The sequence below is a fragment of the Onychomys torridus genome, chromosome 3 (genome assembly GCF_903995425.1).
Source record: "Onychomys torridus chromosome 3, mOncTor1.1, whole genome shotgun sequence".
Taxonomy (NCBI): Eukaryota; Metazoa; Chordata; class Mammalia; order Rodentia; family Cricetidae; genus Onychomys; species Onychomys torridus.
Window position 1 is genome coordinate 5,909,200 of NC_050445.1, and position 19,020 is coordinate 5,928,219.

Here is a 19,020-nt window from a genome sequence, read left to right on the forward strand (position 1 = left end):
AAGTATTTGTATGAACATAAATACTAGAAGAATCCTAAGTCACTGCAAGCATGTGCTTAACTTTATAAGAAACTACAGAACTGTTTTCTGAAGTAACTATATGACCTTACATTCAGGCCAGAGATGTATGATTTATGCTCTGGTACTTTGCCATCCCAGTCAGTACTTAGGGTTGTCATGTTTTGTTTTGGTTGGTTGGTTTTTGCTTCTTTGACACAGTCTCACTATGTAGCCTTAGCTGGTGTAGAGATCTCCCAAATACTGGGATTAAAGGTGCACCCCACCATGTCCTCCTGGGATTGTTGTTTTAAAAAGAAATTATCTTATGGGTATGGCTGGCCATTTCAGTAATGAATAGTAGTTGTGGTTGCCTGGCCCTTCAGCATACTACCGGCATCGATGAGGGAGGAACTCATGGGGCTTCACAACTTCCTGAGGAGCTGTTAGCGCTTAATGTTTGGTGAGAGAGTGGGAGTCATTTTCTTTAGTAATATAACCTGTGACAGGTTGCCATGCTCCAGAAAAGATGAGAATTGGGAGACTAGTTGTGAGGAAAGTGGTCAGCAGGAGTGGGAGGAAGATAAGAGAGGATAATGGACTATGAATATCATCACCGTGTATTGTGTACATTTGTAAAATTGTCACAACTTTTTAAAAAGAAATGAAAATTAACTATTTAAAAGTTCATGTTAGCCGGGCGGTGGTGACGCACGCCTGTAATCCCAGCACTCGGGAGTCAGAGGCAGGTGGATCTCTGAGTTTGAGGCCAGCCTGGTCTACACAGAGCTAGTCCAGGACAGGCTCCAAAGCTACAGAGAAACCCTGTCTCGGGAGAAAAAAAAAGTTCGTGTTAGACTAGAGATGTAGTACAGTGGTAGAACACTTGCTTAACTGGATCAAACCCTGTATTTCATCCCTAGCTCCACCAAAGAGTAAGTGAGAAATACAGTGGTATCTCATTGTGATTTTTAATCTTCATTTCCCAACCGGCTAATGGTATTGAGTGTATGTTCAGGCAGGTTTTTTGGTTTTGGTTTATTTATTTATTTATTTTGCATTTATAGGCTTTAAAATATGTTATAGAGGGCTGGAGAGATGGTTCAAAGGTTAAGAGCACCAACTGTTCTCCCAGAGGTCCTGAGTTCAATTTCTAGTACCCACATGGTGGCTCACAACCATCCGTAATGAGCACTCTCTTCTGTGTACATAATAATAAATAAATCTTTTTAAAAAATATGTTATAGATATAATTTTTTCTGTTTGTCTTTTTTTTTTTTTTTGAAACAGGGTCTCTTTGTAGTTGTGGCTGTCCTGGGACTCAATATGTAGACTGGACTTACCTCCAACTCAGAGATGCCTCTGCCTCCCAAGTGCTGAATTAAAGGCGTGAGCCACTACTGCCCAGTTAAAAGTTATCCACATTTTTATTCTCATTCAAATGAGTTTAAGATTTTCATTGTGCCAGGCTGTTTTCTCACTATTGGGAAAGAGCAGGCAGGGTCTAAGTTTTCTAGTGAAGTACTAGTATAGGCCCACTGGACATACCACCTTCTCCTAGGCAACTAACTGTACAGGGACCTCCCACGTTAGCACTGACATCCTGAGCCTCACTGTGAGTGCTGGCTGTGTTTGTAGGGTGAGCAGACAAGTGAAGACAGTGCCTCTATCACTCACCTGGCAGGAATAACCTCGCAGGAATAACCTCAGAGATTTCAGATTGGGCCTGGAGGGTGTGTTCGTGGAACTAGAAAGAGATGGAATCACTAGGTTGTTTTTTAGAGTCTTTTTTTTTCCCAGAGCTGAGGACTGAACCCAGGGCCTTGCGCTTGCTAGGCAAGCACTCTACCACTGAGCTGAATCCCCAACCTGTTTTAGAGTCTTAAAATGATTTTATAAATCCTGATTTTAGTAGCTGGCAGTGAATTATGAATTACGGACTAATGAGTTTTAACATGTATTGCAGTGGGTCTGGAGTCCCCACCCCTGTCTGTGTCTGAGGAGCGACAGCTTGCCATTCTGACAGAACTGCCTTTTGTGGTTCCATTTGAGGAGCGAGTGAAGGTATGCCATTCCGACCCTGTGATGCTAACTTAACACAGTTAAAAAGTTAACACCGTAAGTAAAAAATCTCCAGTTTAATACTTAAAATCCAGCCAGACACTTCTTGTATTTAGCTGAGCAGCCTATTAGACTGGAGATTTCTGATAGTTGGGCCTGCAGAAGGTTGTTTAAACTGTCAAAAGTTTGCATTGTTACTAAAAATGCCAGTTTTTTTGTAAAGGTACTTTGTGTACCTTCGTTTAAAAGTTACTATGACCATCACTGCTTTGAAAAAATTAGCTCTTTGCCAGATGACTTTGACAAATGTATAAAAGATTGCATATTTGTTTCCAATTTAATTTCTCTGTATAGTTTTGGTGCCTGTCCTGGATCTCGCTCTGTAGACCAGGCTGGCCTCAAAGTCAGAGATGTGCCTGACTCTGCCTCCTGAGTGCTGCAATTAAAGGCATGCGCCATCACTGCCTGGCTTGGACTTTTTTTTAATATTAGAAATTTTCTAGAAATTGCTAGGTCCTCGGTATTTTTCAGGCCTACATTTTTTTGTTCAGGACAAGCACAAAAAAAAAAAAAAAAAAAAAAGGAGGCCTGGAGAGATGCTGTTCTTCCAAAGGTCCTGAGTCAATTCCCAGCAACCACATGGTGGTTTATAACCATCTGTAATGAAATCTGGTGCCCTCTTCTGGCCTTCAGGCAAAGCATGCAGGCAGAACACTGTATGCATAATAAATAAATGAATATATTAAAAAAAATAATGGACTGACCAACCTAGAGGCTCTCAGATAGTAACCCTTTAATACAGGTCCTCATGTTGTGGTGACCTTCAACCATAAAATTATTTCATTGCTACTTCATAGCTATAATTTTGCTACTGTTATGAATCTTAATGTAAATATTTTTGGTGATAGAGGTTTGCCAAAGGGGTCATGACTCCACAGGTTGAGAACTGCTGCTCTGGTGTTCATAAAAATGCCAACATACCATAGCATCCAACTCCTGAGCTCCCTCTACTGGTGTTTCGGCATCATAGACATTTGAATTTTATTCTTGGGGAAAATATTCTAAGATTAGCATACTGCTTTAAGAACTTTACTTCCCTCCTAAATAATATTTCAACAGTGGATATATGTGCGTGTGCATTCTACAGAGCCCATGTGGAGGCTGGGGAACAACTTTTAGGAGTCTGTTATCTCCTATCATTCAGGTCCCGGATCAAACTCAGGTCATAACTCTTTGGTTTTTGGAGACAGAGTTTCTCTGTATAGATTTTGGAGCCCATCATGGAACTCGCTCTGTAGACCAGGCTGGCCTCAAACTCACAGAGATCCACTTGGCTCTGCCTCCCAAGTGCTGGGATTAAAGGCATGTGCCACCACTGCCCAGCTGATCATAACTCTTAACAGAAAATGTATTACCCACTGGGTCATCTCAGTACCCCTGTCTGTCTGAATTTTAAGAAGTACTTAATAATGAATACATACCATGGCATGGGTCTTTCAAAAGACTGTAAATGTAAATGCAGGGGAAACAGCTTTAGAGATACTTAAATACTCATTTCTTGTAAAAGTTAATATTTGATACCTTGTATATATAAAAACCAATGCCAGAATTTATAGAGATACAAAGTTAAAACATGTAACAGTTTTATTTAGATTGTGCTTTTAACAGCATATCTGTTGTTTCTAATAACCTTAACAACTTTACCTTTTTGTTAGATCTTTCAAAGGTTGATTTATGCAGATAAACAGGAAGTTCAAGGAGATGGACCATTTCTGGATGGGATCAATGTCACAATAAGAAGAAATTATATTTATGAAGATGCTTATGACAAACTTTCTCCAGAAAATGGTATGTGTGTGTACATATACATATACATATACATATACATATACATATATAGTGTTCTCTGTGTGCCTGCATTTATCAGGGGAAGTGGGGAATTACTGTAGAAAAAATTGTTGCTGGGCATAGTGATGCACACCCTTAACCCTGGTACTAGTACTGGAGAGGAGAGGCAGGTGGATCTCTGAGTTTGAGGTCACTCTGGTCTGCATACTGAGTTCCAGGACAGCCAGGAATATGTAAGTATGTAGTGAGACCCTCTCTTAAGAAAACAGATAAAGAAAATAGTAAAAAAACAATTCTGTTGAACCCTAGCACTGGGAACCAGGGCTGCATAGGGATAGATACATTCATTCCCTGGGAGGAAGGTTTTTTTCTGTTCATAATTTGTTGTGTTATGACTTTGTTTATTTGTTTGTTTGTTCATTTTGTACTAAGGAGGGAACCCAAGTAAATGTTTTACCACTGGGCTGGACTCCCACCCCTCTGTATGACTTTTTAAAACTGAAATGTAGATAAAATTTAGTAAATGTGAACTACCAAATAATATTACTAAAATTGATAAGTACCCCACAAGCATTTTAGATTACCAATTTTTGTTTTGAAGACAACCCCTTGCCCTCATTACCATGTTATGTATTGTATCTTGTTCATATTGCTGCCTATAATTCCAAAGTGCAGGTGGCACTCATTTCATTATGTTTATTTTGTTGTTCTTGAGACAGGAACTCCCTATGTAGTCAGGCTTGTCTTGGGATTTATTTTTTAAAAAAGTGCTTCAGTAACAATACTGTAAAGAAAATTGCACTTCAGCAATCTTTATCTTTATCTTGCTTTAATACTTGACAGTCAGTGTTAAATGCTGTAATAGGAACAATTTAAACTCTAGTATATCATGCCTGTGTTCCTGCATACAATCAGTGTTCGATCAGTACAATGTACTCAGAATAAAAGCTCTGTCACCTTTGGTCCATGGTAGAGAGTTTGATGGGAAATCATACTTGCTTCTCTTTGAGGGAGCTATTTAATTTTTCTAAGGAAAACTAAGCCTTCGGCTTGTAATAATTTTCACTGCCCAGTTGAAGAGTAAATGTCAATATGGTGATAGCAGAAGAAAACTGGTGCCAGCTGGAGATGTGGTTTTGCATAACTTATATTTGTCATTTGAGCAATGCAGTGTTCTCTCAAGCCTTGTGTGTTGAACTGTTTCAGTTCAAGTCTGAGGTCAGAAATTGAAATCCGCACCAGGATAGGTTTCTCTTGCCTCTGGATTTGTTTCCACATATTGTGGGTTAGGGAGTTGAACACAGGTACCTAGAGTCTAGAGGAGCATGCTCTCCAAAACCTAAGTGTCTCTTCTTTGGAATCCTATAGCAGCTCATAAGTCAGCCCTCATTCGTACTTTATTATCCAATTCCATGCTTGTCTCTCCCATTTACCAGATGTACCCTTTGCTAAATGCACTCAGCAGATGTTTAGGCAGTCAGTGCCTGTTGAAGTTGTAGTTGAACCCTGGAAAAAAATATGATTAGATAGGACAACATGAGAAGTGTGAATGATTATCTTGGCAGGAAGGCTGGAGGACTTTCTGAAGAGGTGGAACTGAAACCATAATGTTTGGGAAAAGTTGACACATGGGGTATGGGCCTACATCTAACCTCTGCCTCCTGAGTGCTGGGATTAAAGGCATGTATCACCATGCCCAGCTTGTTTTTCAGACATTTTGATTTGGGGAAATGAAGTTTCCTGAAACTTAACAAATAATTTTTTTTGTTTGCTTGTTTTGTGTTTTGGAGATATGGTCTCCTTATATAGTCCTGGCTGTCTAGGAACTCTTTGTAGACCAGGCTAACCTTCAACTCATTGAGATCATCCTACCTCTGCCTCCTGAGTTCTGTCACCACACCCAGCAACAAATACTTTTTTTTTTTTTAATTAAAAACTTTCAACACAGAAGTAGTGACATGAAATTTAGTTCTTTTGAAAAGAGACACTTGTCATCTCAAAGCGTGATCCTCTTGTATGATAGAAACATCCTTAACACAACTTACAATTTTCTGTGTCACAAACCAGTTCACTCCTTAGAGAATTTCTCAAGGCCACTGTTGCCTGCAAACTTGTGAAGTGCATGTTTCAGCTGTCAGAGCCATAAACATACTTGGGTTTCACAGAGCTGCCTAGTGTGCATGTCTTTGTGGTGACTAAATCCCAGCAGATGGGCAGTGAAAGGCTCCACTCATTCTCAGACTAAAGCATGGAAGTAAAAATTTCTTCCTTTTGCACTTACATGTTTAGAAGTCAGGATATTGGTATAGAAATAAACAGCTATGTATCTATTTCCACCACAGACGAAACAGGGTGGAACAAAAGATATCAGTTTGCTTCCTTCTTCAGATACTTTACTAGCTTGCTGTGAGTCTTCATTCATAGTAAATATTTAACTCTAGAAAACTGGCTTGGGTTCTTTCAGATAAGTAAGACAGTATATTAAAGCCGGGCAGTGGTGGCACATGCCTTTAATCCCAGCACTTGGGAGGCAGAGGCAGGCAGATCTCTGTTAGTGGGCCAGCCTGGTCTACAGAGCAAGTTCCAGGACAGGCTCCAGAGCTATACAGAGAAAAAAGGACAATATCTTTAGCTTGTATTTAGGCTTGTCTTTGTTTGATTGGAACTGCTTTGTGAATCATTTCAGTGATGAGCTCTATGACAAGGTTGTTAAGACTATTCACTATTACCTATTAGTCTTGTCACCACAGACCTCTATCTCTTTAGAAAAAAATCTTTCCCCCTGCCCACCATAGACATCTAGTTCAGTTGCCTAACTTTCATCTTCAAAGATAGCAGGTTGTTCTGAATTAGAATCTTTCTCCCACTGGCCCACTAACCAACTATCTCCTGTGTGATATATTTACAGAAAAAGACTTTCCTTGTTGGCCCTGGGAAAATTTCCTATCAGTTTTATTGGTTGCTAATATTTTTAATGGAACCTTCTACATAAAAGTTGATATTTCTAGGTTATGTTTATTTTGTTGATTTGCATTTTAAGTAACTTTGATGTCATTGTCTCTTTAGTATTGCTGCTTTGTTGAACCATAAATATTAAATGCTCCTAATTGATAATCTCAGTGCCTTTACATAATGCTTCCTGTAATACTGTTTATTTTATTGCTCTTTTATTAACAGAACCTGATTTGAAAAAACGGATTCGTGTGCACTTGCTCAATGCCCATGGCCTGGATGAAGCTGGCATCGATGGTGGTGGTATTTTCAGAGAGTTTTTAAATGAACTACTGAAATCCGGATTTAACCCCAACCAGGGGTTCTTTAAAACTACTAATGAAGGGCTTCTCTACCCCAACCCAGCTGCTCAGATGCTTGTGGGAGATTCTTTTGCAAGGCATTACTACTTCCTTGGCAGAATGCTTGGAAAGGTAAACTTTATATAAAAATAAGGCTCAAAACAAAAGATGTCATTTCATTGTTTTTATAGAGTTGTGGTCTAAATTTCATTGATTATTATTATTCAAAATTGTTAAAAGTCATTTTGGTGATACCTAGCTAGTACTTATTTATATAGCAACTACAGTTCATCATCATATTGCATGGGCAGTAGTTAGACTAAAAAAGTAATTGGTATAGTACAAAAACAGAAAGTACTATTTAAAAAAGTACTGTAAAAGAGGTTTTATAATAGCTACCTATATTTATTTTTGTTTAATTTCTGTGTGTGTGCATGGCCATAGTTTGACATTGGGTGTCTTCCTCATTTGCTGCCTGTCTTCCTTATTCTTTGAGATAGTGTCTCTAGTTGAACCTAGAGCTAGATGGTTCTGTTAACTGACCACCAAGCCTTCGCTTTCCCTGCCTACCCAGCACTGGAAATAGATGCATGCTGCCATGCCTGGCTGTTTGTGATTTTGTTTTCTTAATGTGTATGCTAGGATTGGAACTCCTTCTGTTTGCATGGCATACATTTGACCTCCTTAGCCATCATCCCAGCCCCAAAAGTAACAGTTTTAAATATGTTCAATGTGGTTTAGACATGTTACATGAAAGGGGAATATGGAACTAATGCAGACTTAAGGTTTAGTGGTGAAATGTGCAAAGTGTTCCCTCTCATTCAAGTCATAAACAAGACAAGGGTACAGTGGACCCTGGGAGATCTGCATTGTAATTGCTTCCCATAAGTAACCAACAAAATATAGTTGTAATATTTATTGGCTACTAATGTTTTTATTTTTTTCAGAGCTGAGGACTGAACCCTTACGCTTGCTAGGCAAGTGCTCTACCACTGAGCTAAATCCCCAGCCCCTTACTAATGTTTTTAAATGTGGAGCTTTTACATACAAGCATATATTTCTAGAATACATTTATTTTGTTTGCTTATTTGCATTTTAAGTAAAAATGTTGGTTACTGCTAATTATGGAAGAATGTGTCTAGCAAGCTGTTCCAGTAAAATCAGGAGCTGAAATTCATGCCTATTGTGTCTTAAATAAGTGTATATTTGAGCTTTAATTTGATCCCAAGGGACATATATAGTTTCTAGTGGAAGGCATGGTGCATGTGAGGTATGTACAGTGGATCTCTGCTACCAGGCTCAATATTTTTTTCAAGATGTATTTTTATTTTTAATTATGTGTCTCTGTATGAATATCTGTATGTGAGTGCAGGTGCCCTTGGAGGCCGGAGGCATTGGATCTCTCGGAAGCTGGAGTTACAGACAGTTGTGAGCTGACTGACATGGGCTCTGTGAACTGAACTCAGGTCCTCTATAAAAACAGCATGTTCCTCTTTGTCACTGAGCCATCTCTCTAGCCCTGCCTTCAGGCTCTTAACTACTCAGTTCTGATTAGTATGATATAGGAAAGGGTCACACCAACCTCTTACTCAGAACTGGTTTGAGTCCTTGCAGCTTGAGGAACAAAGATACTACAGAGTACCCAGCCAGTTGTAGCAGGGCAGCTGAGGACTCAACCTAGCTGAGGGAAGAGGTGGTTCATCTGCCCTCCCTTCTTCTTCTGGCCCACTTTCAGTTTAAGTTATGCCCCCAGGCCTTTCCCCTTTTTTTGGAGACAGGGTCCCTCTACCTAGCCTTTGTGTCTTGGCGCTTACTATGTAGACCATAGACTTGGCCTCAAACTCACAGAGAACTGCCTGCTTCTCCTCCTAAGTGTTGGGATCAAAGACATGAGCCGTCATGCCCAGCCTGAGTTACAGGTTTTAGAATATAGAAGAAAGATGTAGCATATTTGGTAATATAAAGTAACATTATAGTGTACACAAAATATACCCACTAATGACATTTATCACCAAGCCTGATGACCTGAGTTTGATCTTTGTAATCAACATGGTAAAAGAAGAAAACCAACTCCAGTAAATTGTCCCTAACTTCCATATGCATGCCATGGTGTATGCCTCCTCCCTAAATGTAATGAAAGATGAATGTGTAAAACTCTAGTACTTTATCTGTCAGACAAATGCAAACTAAAAAAAATACCATCTCTCCCAGTTAGAATAGCTACTATTAAGAGACCTAGGCAGACATGGTGGCTCATGCCTATAATTCCAGTATTTGGAATGCAGGAGGATTATGTTAAGTTCCCACTAGCCTGGACTGTGGGTGAAATGCTTATGAGAGAAGGAGAAAAAGAATTTTGATACCTAATTAGTGAGGATGTGTAAATGGACTCTAGCATAGTTTCTCAAAGAATAAGTAGAGCCCTTAGATCTAGAGGCTCAATCTTATAAAGCCTAATATATTTCCAGAAAAAAATTAAGTCGGCATGTCAAGTCCTTGTTGCCCATATTCATAGCTACACTAATCATAATAGCTAAGATGTGAAATTTATGTAGGTGCTCAAGAGTGGAACAGATAAAGAAATTGTAGTATATGTACATGATGGAATAATATTCAGCTATAAAGAATGAAGTCTTGCTGTTTTCAGCAAAATAAATGGAACTCCTTTAATCCCAGCATTTGGGAGGCAGAGGCATTTGGATCTCTGTGAGTTCAAGGCCAGCCTGGTCTACAGAGCTAGTTCCAGGACAGCCATAGTTACACAAAGAAACCCTGTCTTGGAAGAAAAAAAAAAAGCAGAACTAAACGACATTGTATTGAGTGAAGTAGTTGAGACACAGAAAGACAAATACCACATGTGCACTCTGGTATGTGAAAGCTAAAATCCAGTTGTCCCAAATGTAGAATAATGGTGAATAGAGGTTAAGAAGAAAAGAGGGTAGATAAGGGAGGTTGGGAAATGTTCATACTCTGAACCCCATTCATTTTAGAGTGTGATAGCACATGCTTTCATTTCAGCACCTAGGAGGCTAAGGCAAGAAGATTGTGAGTTCAAGGCCAACCTGAACAAGTCCTTGTCTCAAAAAGCAAGGACTGGGGTTGGGGATTTAGCTCAGTGGTAGAGCCTTGCCTAGCAAGTGCAAGGCCCTAGGTTTGATCCTCAGCTCAAAAAAAAAAAAAAAAAAAAAAAAGCAAGGACTGGGCATTATAGCTCAGTGATAGAGTGCTTGTACACATTGTTTAACCCCCAAGACTGCAGAATAAAAATAGAAGTGAATTAATTAAATTATTTTTAGAGCTACCTCCTTGAGAATAGTGGTTGATTTAGTTCCACAGAGTTTTCTGCATGGGAATTCCTAAGGGGTTTCTGAATTATCTGTTTACCATCTGATTGTAAGTGGTTAACTTTGCATCAGCATGTCTGTGTCCAGATGAATGTACCCATACAGCACTAATAGTGTGCACCTGAACATTAAATCTGCAAGAGAAGAAAACTATCTATTGATTGATTATGGTATTTATTGGGTCATAATATATTTAAATTTTCTTAATGCATATGTTAGTGATTGTTTACTGTGATAAAGTGCACAAAGGTCTTCCGAGCAGCTTTGCACAGGAAGAATTACCTCCCGTCACTGGTCACTTCTCAGTTAAAAGTTCCATTAGCAGATGGTTCCTGCCTGGGCTGTGGGTCATGGCTGCACTTTGTTGCCTGTAAATCAGGCTCTAGACAGGGATAAGTAAACAGGCTGGGATGTGGTCATGTCATGTTGGACTTTTTTACAGACAGAAGCACCTTAGTCCATTTAAGCCAATTAAGTTCAGAATATTTATTGGAACAAATCCTTTATCGTATTTGAATCCTACTTGAAAATTTTCCCCTTGATTCAGAATATTGATTTAATTGGAACAGAATGCCTATAAATCAGATTATTTGGTAATACCATGGTCATATATTTGAAAATTTTAATTAGCAGATTGTATAACTCCAACATGCTTTATAATTGTGTATTTCAGTAGAGTAAGTATGCAGTTAATGTATCATAAAGTGTGATGTTGACAGTTAGCAGTTGATCTTGACCTTTCTGGAAGCTGAAAGAATTTATTCTTATATGTCATTAGTGTCCCTTTTGAAAATGCTCTCTGGATTCCAAGGTTTAAATCTGGAAAGCTTGAGGTAAACATTTAGGACCCTTGCTTGCCTCATTCTTCACATGACACAGCTCCTCTCCTCTGTAGTCATCTCTGAGCCCTAAGCTAGCTTAGTACATGGTGTTCCCTGCCTCCACCGTTGCCATCAGACCAAGGCTAGCTTAGTACCTGGTGTTCCCTGCCTCCTCCATTGCCATCAGACCAAGGCTAGCTTAGTACATGGTGTTCCCTGCCTCCACCATTGCCATCAGACCAAGGCTCTTGTCTGCCTTAGACTTGTGGGCTTGACAGCAGTAGCACATGCTTCCTAAAACTGAAACAGAGCCTTTTACACAAATACTCATTTAAATTTAGTGACTGTGCCAGACATGATTGTGCATATCTTTAACCCTAGAACTAGGGAGGCAGAAGCAGGAGGATCTCTGAGTTGAAGGTTAGTCTGGTCTACATAAGCAAATTCCAGAACAGCCAGGACTAAATAGTGAGACCCTGTTTGAAAAACAACAACAATTTAATGACCATGACTAGATGCACATGTGTTTTGTTCTTAAACAAGATCAGCTTCTAAGGCAGTGATAAGTAGGTAAGCCCAATCTCTGGGGTGATTTAGACCAGGTAAGGAAGTCCTGATCTTGATTGCATGACCTGAAATGTCTTTAGCTTTGATGTTATAAATAGGTAGAGCAAGCACTTGAATAGGAAGGCTTGGTAGAGATTGGTGACAGTGCATTTCAGCCCTGGTAATGTAGAGCTGAAAAGGAGTTTGTGCAAGGGCATTATTGATGAATCGGGGGTAAAAGGAAGAGGAGAACAGAAGGGTGGAAGTGGTATTAGCTAAGCTAGGGAAGGTTAGATCAGGATAAGCAGTTATTCAGTTTAGATACCTGAGACATGCCTAAGTACTATAGGCAGGCACTGTATTGAAGAACAAGGTCTGGACTGAGGTGCAGGCTAGAGAGGATATATACAGAGGGTGGAGCTTGGGAGCCAAGGTCCATGGAGCAGCAGAATTCCACAAAGGAAAGAAAAAACAAGGAGCATGCAGTGTCTCAGAAGCCTAATAAAGACTGTCTTGGGAAAGGATAATTACTATGTAATTGTTACTGATGAGGTGGCCTTATTACTTCTCATTGTGGACATCATTTTGGAATAGAAGCAAAGCCTTAGCATATGGTCAAGGACAGTAGCATCACTGCAGCTAAGGCACATTCTGTGCTCTGCACCTGTGACTGTCATCTGGGAACTGTTATGGCCATTCAATCTAACAAGCAGTAAAATGAAGGACATTTTCATGAGTGATAGACAAGTAAACTGCTGCTCTTATTCTCAGACCTGATGCTTTGAGGAAAGTGTTCTCTGCAGGATCCCATTGAGGTGTATTTAGTTCAGGTAGAGCTAAGTGGTATTCGGAAGCATGACTGGAGGTCTGTGGCTGGAAGAAGACAGAAGGGCAGCCAGGGTGCTAATGATTCTCAATGCTTCTTCCAGAGCGTGTTCACATGTACACGCAGAACAACCTCGGTGAAGTCATGGGAGATGTATGCTTCAAAGGGTACTAAGATGAGTGAATAGAGCCTGGATGGGAAAGAGACTGGTATTCTCCAAGGATGACCCAGGAATAGCAGCTTTAGCTGGGACTTAATTGAAATCTATGTGTCCCTTGGGCTAGCTAGCTAGCCAGCCTGTCAGCTGCATTCTGCCAGTCCTCACAACGTTTTCTGGGCTTACCATGAGAGCAACTTCCCAGAGAAACATGGGTTGTCAGTTAACTGAGGTCTGAGTTAGAGTGAGCCAAAGTGGCCCCTAACTATAAAGAGGCAAGAAAGGGGAGCTGGGCCAGATGTGGCGTCACCTATAAGCACTTGGGAGGTAGAGGCAGGAGAATTGGGAGTTCAAGGCAGCCTGGGCTGTGAGACTCTGTGTCAGGAGACTAAAGAACAAGAAATGAACTGGGTGCAAACAAACTACAAGCCCAGACAGTGATTACAAGATCCCATTCTACAGTCTGGACTGTGTAGAAAGGAAATCAGGAGGCTAGAGAGGTGGTTCAGCAGTTCAGAGCACCTACTGCTCTTGCAGAGGACCTAGGTTTGGTTCTCAGCACCCACATGGTGGTTCACAACTCTCCAAAACTCCATTTCTAGGGGATCTGACTCTTCCTTCTGATACCTAAGAGCACCAGGCATGCATGTGGTACACACATTCAGGCAAAACACTTAGACATGTTAAAAAATAAGACATGAAGGAAGGAAGGAAATCAGTCTGTGAGTGGAGACCGGAAGGGAAGAACAGGTGAAAAGGAGAAAAAAGGGCCAGCGTTAGGGTAAGACAAGGAGTCGGACAGGGTTAGCTGGGCTGTCAAACCCAGAGGGTGAAGCAGCGGCTCTGGGTGAGAGTCAGTGCACGGTGGAATAGACTTAAAGGTCATGGTAAACTAGTGAAGGTGGCAAGAACTGAGTAGCTAGAATTAGATCACGGCCATCTGGGTCCCTGAAGTCACCACAGATTGTCACAAGACTATTGAAGTAAAAAGTTTTTGCTTTTTCATTTTATCATCCTTAGTTACTTTTGTTATGTATAATGTGAAGGTAGTCATGTACCACAATGCACTTTTGGAGATCAGAAGCCAACTGTGAAAGTCAGTTCTTTCCACTACAGGTTTTGGAAATGGGTCTTGGGTTCTCAGGCTTGCATAGGATTCGCTTTACGTGCTGAGCCCAGGAGTGAAAATCTTGAATTAAAGAGGGCCTGACAGTGCTGGCAAGGTGCCGTGGGTCTGGCCAGTGCAGACATCACAAGGAGAGTATGTGCTCTGCAAGCAGCAGTGCCAAAGGGACTGCCTTAAATCTGACCTCGGGTTGAGATGTGAAGAAGATATCAAGCACCAGATACCTTTTTGGCAGGGACAGAGCAGTGCAGCCCAAGCTGTCCACTGCTAAGAAGACCAGCACTCGGGGTTTGGGGAGGGGGGTGGCACACGCCTTTAATCCCAGCACTCGGGAGGCAGAGCCAGGCGGATCTCTGTGAGTTCGAGGTCAGCCTGGTCTATAGAGTGAGATCCAGGAAAGGCACAAAGCTACACAGAGAAACCCTGTCTGGGAAAAACCAAGAGTGAGAGAGAAGACTAGCACTGGATGTGCATCAGAGTCCCCAGCGATCCTTGAACCTTAGATGTGAAATCAAAACAGTCCACAAAAGGAAAAAGTCAGGCCTGGAGAGAGAATGCAGTGGTTGTTAAGAGTGCTTACTACTCTTGCACTTGCCAGCACCCATGTCAGGTAGCTGACAAACACCTGTAACTACATTGGAGTGGGAGGTTTGTGCCCTGTTCTGGCCTCCAAGAGTATCAAACTCACATGCACAAACCCATATTCTTAGATCATACATCTACACAAGACCTGAGTAGATTAATGTTTTTTAATCAGTTGATTTAATCAAAACTTAAAGCAGTTGTACCTCTAAGAATATCAGTAAAGATCGCAAACTGTTAACACTGAGTAACAGAACAGCCAGGCCGTGTTTAGTTGCTACTCTAGTTACACATCCGCTGGGTCACTACTGAGCAATTGCATTCATTGAAGCTAACATTCACACAGGCAATAAAGCAGGACTCTGGTGGATTAGACATGGTTGGGGACCCAGTCCCAGCTCTAATGTAGTGTCAGGTAACTGTGTGGGCCTAAATGCTACAGGAGTTGGCTATGACTGAAACCAAAGGTTTTTTTTTTTTTCAGAGCTAAGAACTGAACCCAGGGCCTTGCGCTCTACCACTGAGCTAAATCCCCAACCCTGAAAACCAAAGATTTTAAATGAATCTTTTCATTGTTGTTTTGTTTTTTGTTTTTTGAGACAGGGTTTCTTTGTGTATCCTTGACTGTCTTGGAACTCTCTCTGTAGAGACTGGCCTAGGACTCAACAGAGATCTGCCTGCCTCTGCCTCCCGGGTGCTGGGATCAATGGTATGTGCCACCACCACCGGCTTAAATGAGGCTTGATGGAATGCACAATTGTAGGTAACCTGAAAGGGTCAAAAAAGGACAAGTGGTTTTACAACCAAGCTCATAGACGTAGCCCTGGCTGTAAAATGTTGTCTGACATAGTTGGCAACTAATAAGTGTTTTAATGGATGTTGCTATTGGTTCTACTTGGGCCCCTATATCAAAGACTAGGTGTGTGTCCTGCAGAGTAGGAGCTTATGGCTCCAGATCCTCATGGGCTGGCCAGTCCAATTCCTACTTCTAAAGCTCAGTTCTAGGGTGTGTTACTCTGGGTATACATACTTAATTCAGAGTTCTGTTTTGTTTTTTAAGCTATGTGGTTAGCATGATTGGAAATAATTAAAATTATTATCTGCTTGATCATTTAGGATGACTTTAAAGCAAGACATCATCTCCTATAGTTTTTAGATTAAGTTATAAATGTTCACTTTAGAACTACCTGAAGATTGATAGAGATGCATTTGAAAAGCATTATTTTTTTTATTGATTCTTAATGTAGTAAATTACCAAAGTTATTTGGCAGCAAACAGAAGTGGCCTGTGCTATGGCTCACATTTTTTCTCCTGATAGAGCCACAATTTGCATTAATTACGTTGAGACTGCACTCACTTATATTAAAAGGCTTCTACTATAATTAATCCTTTTCATTTCAAACCGTTTTGGCACAATTTCTGGCTATAAACACTCATAAAGGACAGATAGCTGGAAAACACAGCACGGGGTTTTCTGTATACCTATCTTTTTTTCCTGTGACAGGTAGTTATTGATACGTTTCTAGGAACAAGTGTGGTGCAATGGGATGGAAAATGCTAAGTGGATTATTTTGCATAAAAAATAGACAGTTTTAGAGTAGTATAACTAACCTGTATTTAGAAAATACCTTGATTTATGCTTACATTTGTATCTCAGTTGCATACATTATGGAAATTTAATTTATAATCCATTTAGCTGATGCAGTCATAGTTTTCAGTGCTATCATTTATTAGTGCTTGTATATTAAATGCTCTAAAGGTTTAAACCTGCCTTATGTAAAAAATTATACCTATGCATTTACATTTTATGAGTCACAGTGGGATTTCTGCTTAAAATTCAGGTAGCCCTGATATATTTAACGAATTTCTCTGGTTTATTGTTACTAATGCAGAAATGGCAAACAATGACCTTCCATATTGAACATCCAATGATTTACATTCCAGCTTACTTTCAAAGTCCACTGTGTAAATGAGGGCTTTTTCTCAACACCTGGGATCAATCATGCAGCTTTATGCAGAATGCTCTCCTTGGCTTTGAACTCATCTTTCATTTAGAAGTAATGGTGCTTATAAGTACTCCAGGTTAATTGTGTTAACCGTTTTTCGTTGGTTGGTTGGTTGGTTGGTTGAGTTTCTTGTTTGTTTTTGTTGTTGGGGATGTTTGTTTGTTTGAGACAAGGTCTCACTATGTAGCTCTGGCTGTCCTGGAACTCACTATGTAGGCCAGATTGGCCTTGAACTCAAAAAGATTTTGTTGGGTTGTATGTTGTTTTTTGTCTTATTTTGTTTTTCTTTTTCTTTTTTTAGACAGGGTTTCTCTGTGTAGCCCTGGCTGTCCTGGAACTCTATAGACCAGGCTGGCCTCAAACTCAGAGACCCACCTGTCTCTGCCTCCAAGTGCTGAGATTAAAGGTGTGTCCCACCACTGCCCATGTATTAACCATTCTTTTTTTGGGGGGTGGGGGAGGCTGAGGATCGAACTCAGGGCCTTGAGCTTGCTAGGCAAGTGCTCTACCACTGAGCTAAATCCCCAACCATATTAACCATTCTTATCTTGAGTGAGCTGTGACTTTTTGGAACAAGTTCTTTATATTATCAGTAAATACTATGTAGGTAGTTGCAGTTCTCTCATGTTCTGTGTTGTCAACTTTTTAAAAATTGATTGGAAATGATTCTTCAGATTGGCCATATATCACAAGGTCATACACCTTGTTTTCCCTAGCTAAGGCTGACAAGGTCTTCCTAGGGGGTAACCTCTGGAGAGGTGCATTTTAGACTGTCTGGTAGTAGCCTTCTGAAGCAAAACACCGGTGACATTCAAACTGTTTACTTTGGGGGATATGTCTCCAACCATTTTCTAGTGTCTATCAATCCTCTGAGCCAGTAAGTTTTCAAATTGTGATCCTCTCCCAATATCTGAGCACACTCTGTATCTAGGCTTCATTAATGTGTGTTTGAGAGCTAATGACATCATAGTGCACAGTATGAAACAGCTGTGGCTATATAGGGAATTGAGAGTGGGTGAAGGATGACTTACCTCTTAATGTCTTACCATTGGGTCTCATATGAAGTGTATGATGTGGCTGGTGATGGCCCCTTGGCTAGGAGAGCTGGGTAAGGGATTGCTGTAGAACGTAATTGCCCATGGAGGAAATTGTTTTTTATTTGGGCATTGCCTGGACATGCAACTGCCCTGGGAGGTGAAGAAGGAGCACAGATTCACCATGAACACTGATCTCTGGGTTAGACATATCCCAATAGAAAAAACACTAGTTAAGGAACTCAGATTTCTGTGGCTCCATAGGAGTCAGTTTCTTTTTCTTGGTTTTTGGTTTTTGGGGGTTGTTTGGTTGGTTGGTTTTGATTTTGTTTTTTCAAAACAAGGTTTCTCTGTGTAGCTTTGGCATCTTTCCTGGAAAACTCTATCCCAAGCTGGCCTCAGACTCACCTGCCTCTGCCTCCCACCTGCCTCTGCCTCCCAAGGGCTGGGATTAAAGGCATATGCCACCACTGCCTGGCAGAAGTCAGTTTCTTAGCACGTTAGGTCTTGGGGAAATGAGTCTGTCATAACCTGCTCAATGTGATGCTTGAGTTTTTACAAGTGTTCAAGAGTAGGCCCGGGCGCCGGTGTGGTGCACACCTTTAATCCCAGCACTCGGGAGGCAGAGCCAGGCAGATCTCTGAGTTGGAAGCTAGCCTGGTCTACAGAACGAGATCTAGGACAGGCACCAAGAAACTACACAGAAAAAAACCTATCTTGGTGTGGGGAGAAAATAGTGTTTAAGAGCAGCAGCCAAGTTGTTTACTAGAAGACTTGACAAAGATTAGTTAAAGTTTCCAAGTTTGCCTGTCAAAATAAGACACTAAGAATGGGGGGGGGGTGTATTTTTGTTTGTTTTTTGTTTTAATTTTATTTTTGTGCTTTTGTGTGTGTTCATCTACCATGTGGTCCCAAAGATCAGGCTTGGCAGCAAGAGCTTTCACCCTCTGAGCTACCTTGCCACCAACTTGAAAAATGTTCTTTTAAATCCACAACAACTGTGGGCCATTGGAATATTTACTGTGTGGCATGAATCTCTGACCTGATATTAGAAACCTTTACATAATTTTACTTTCCATCTCTGCTAGGGAATCTCTGGAGATCTACATAGTAACTCACTAACACTAATTAATCAATAGTTTTCAGCTTCCAGCCACAGTGAAATGCTCCATTGCTTCAACCACCAGGGCCAAGATTAGAAAGTTGGCAGTACTGACAGGTGGGAGCATGAAGGCCAGCAGGAGTCTTCACACATCACTGGTAGAGGAAAAGCGCTAGCATTTTAGAACTTTTGGGGCAATGTCTTCCTTGTGCTAGCCACCTCTGCTGTTTTCTGCTCCTAAGTGTGATGATGTATTTATGTATGCCTGAGGATCAGA

The 19,020-nt window shown here is 40.7% G+C and overlaps 1 protein-coding gene across 1 annotated transcript in view; it reads left to right on the forward strand.

Moving 5' to 3' along the window:
* Positions 1–19,020, forward strand: part of Ube3c (ubiquitin protein ligase E3C) — a 117,267-nt gene that overhangs the window by 62,544 nt on the left and 35,703 nt on the right. The window contains exons 16-18 of the mRNA XM_036180679.1: positions 1,964–2,061; positions 3,774–3,906; positions 7,084–7,331. Coding sequence (XP_036036572.1) covers positions 1,964–2,061; positions 3,774–3,906; positions 7,084–7,331 — 479 coding nt within the window. The remainder of the gene's footprint in view (positions 1–1,963; positions 2,062–3,773; positions 3,907–7,083; positions 7,332–19,020) is intronic.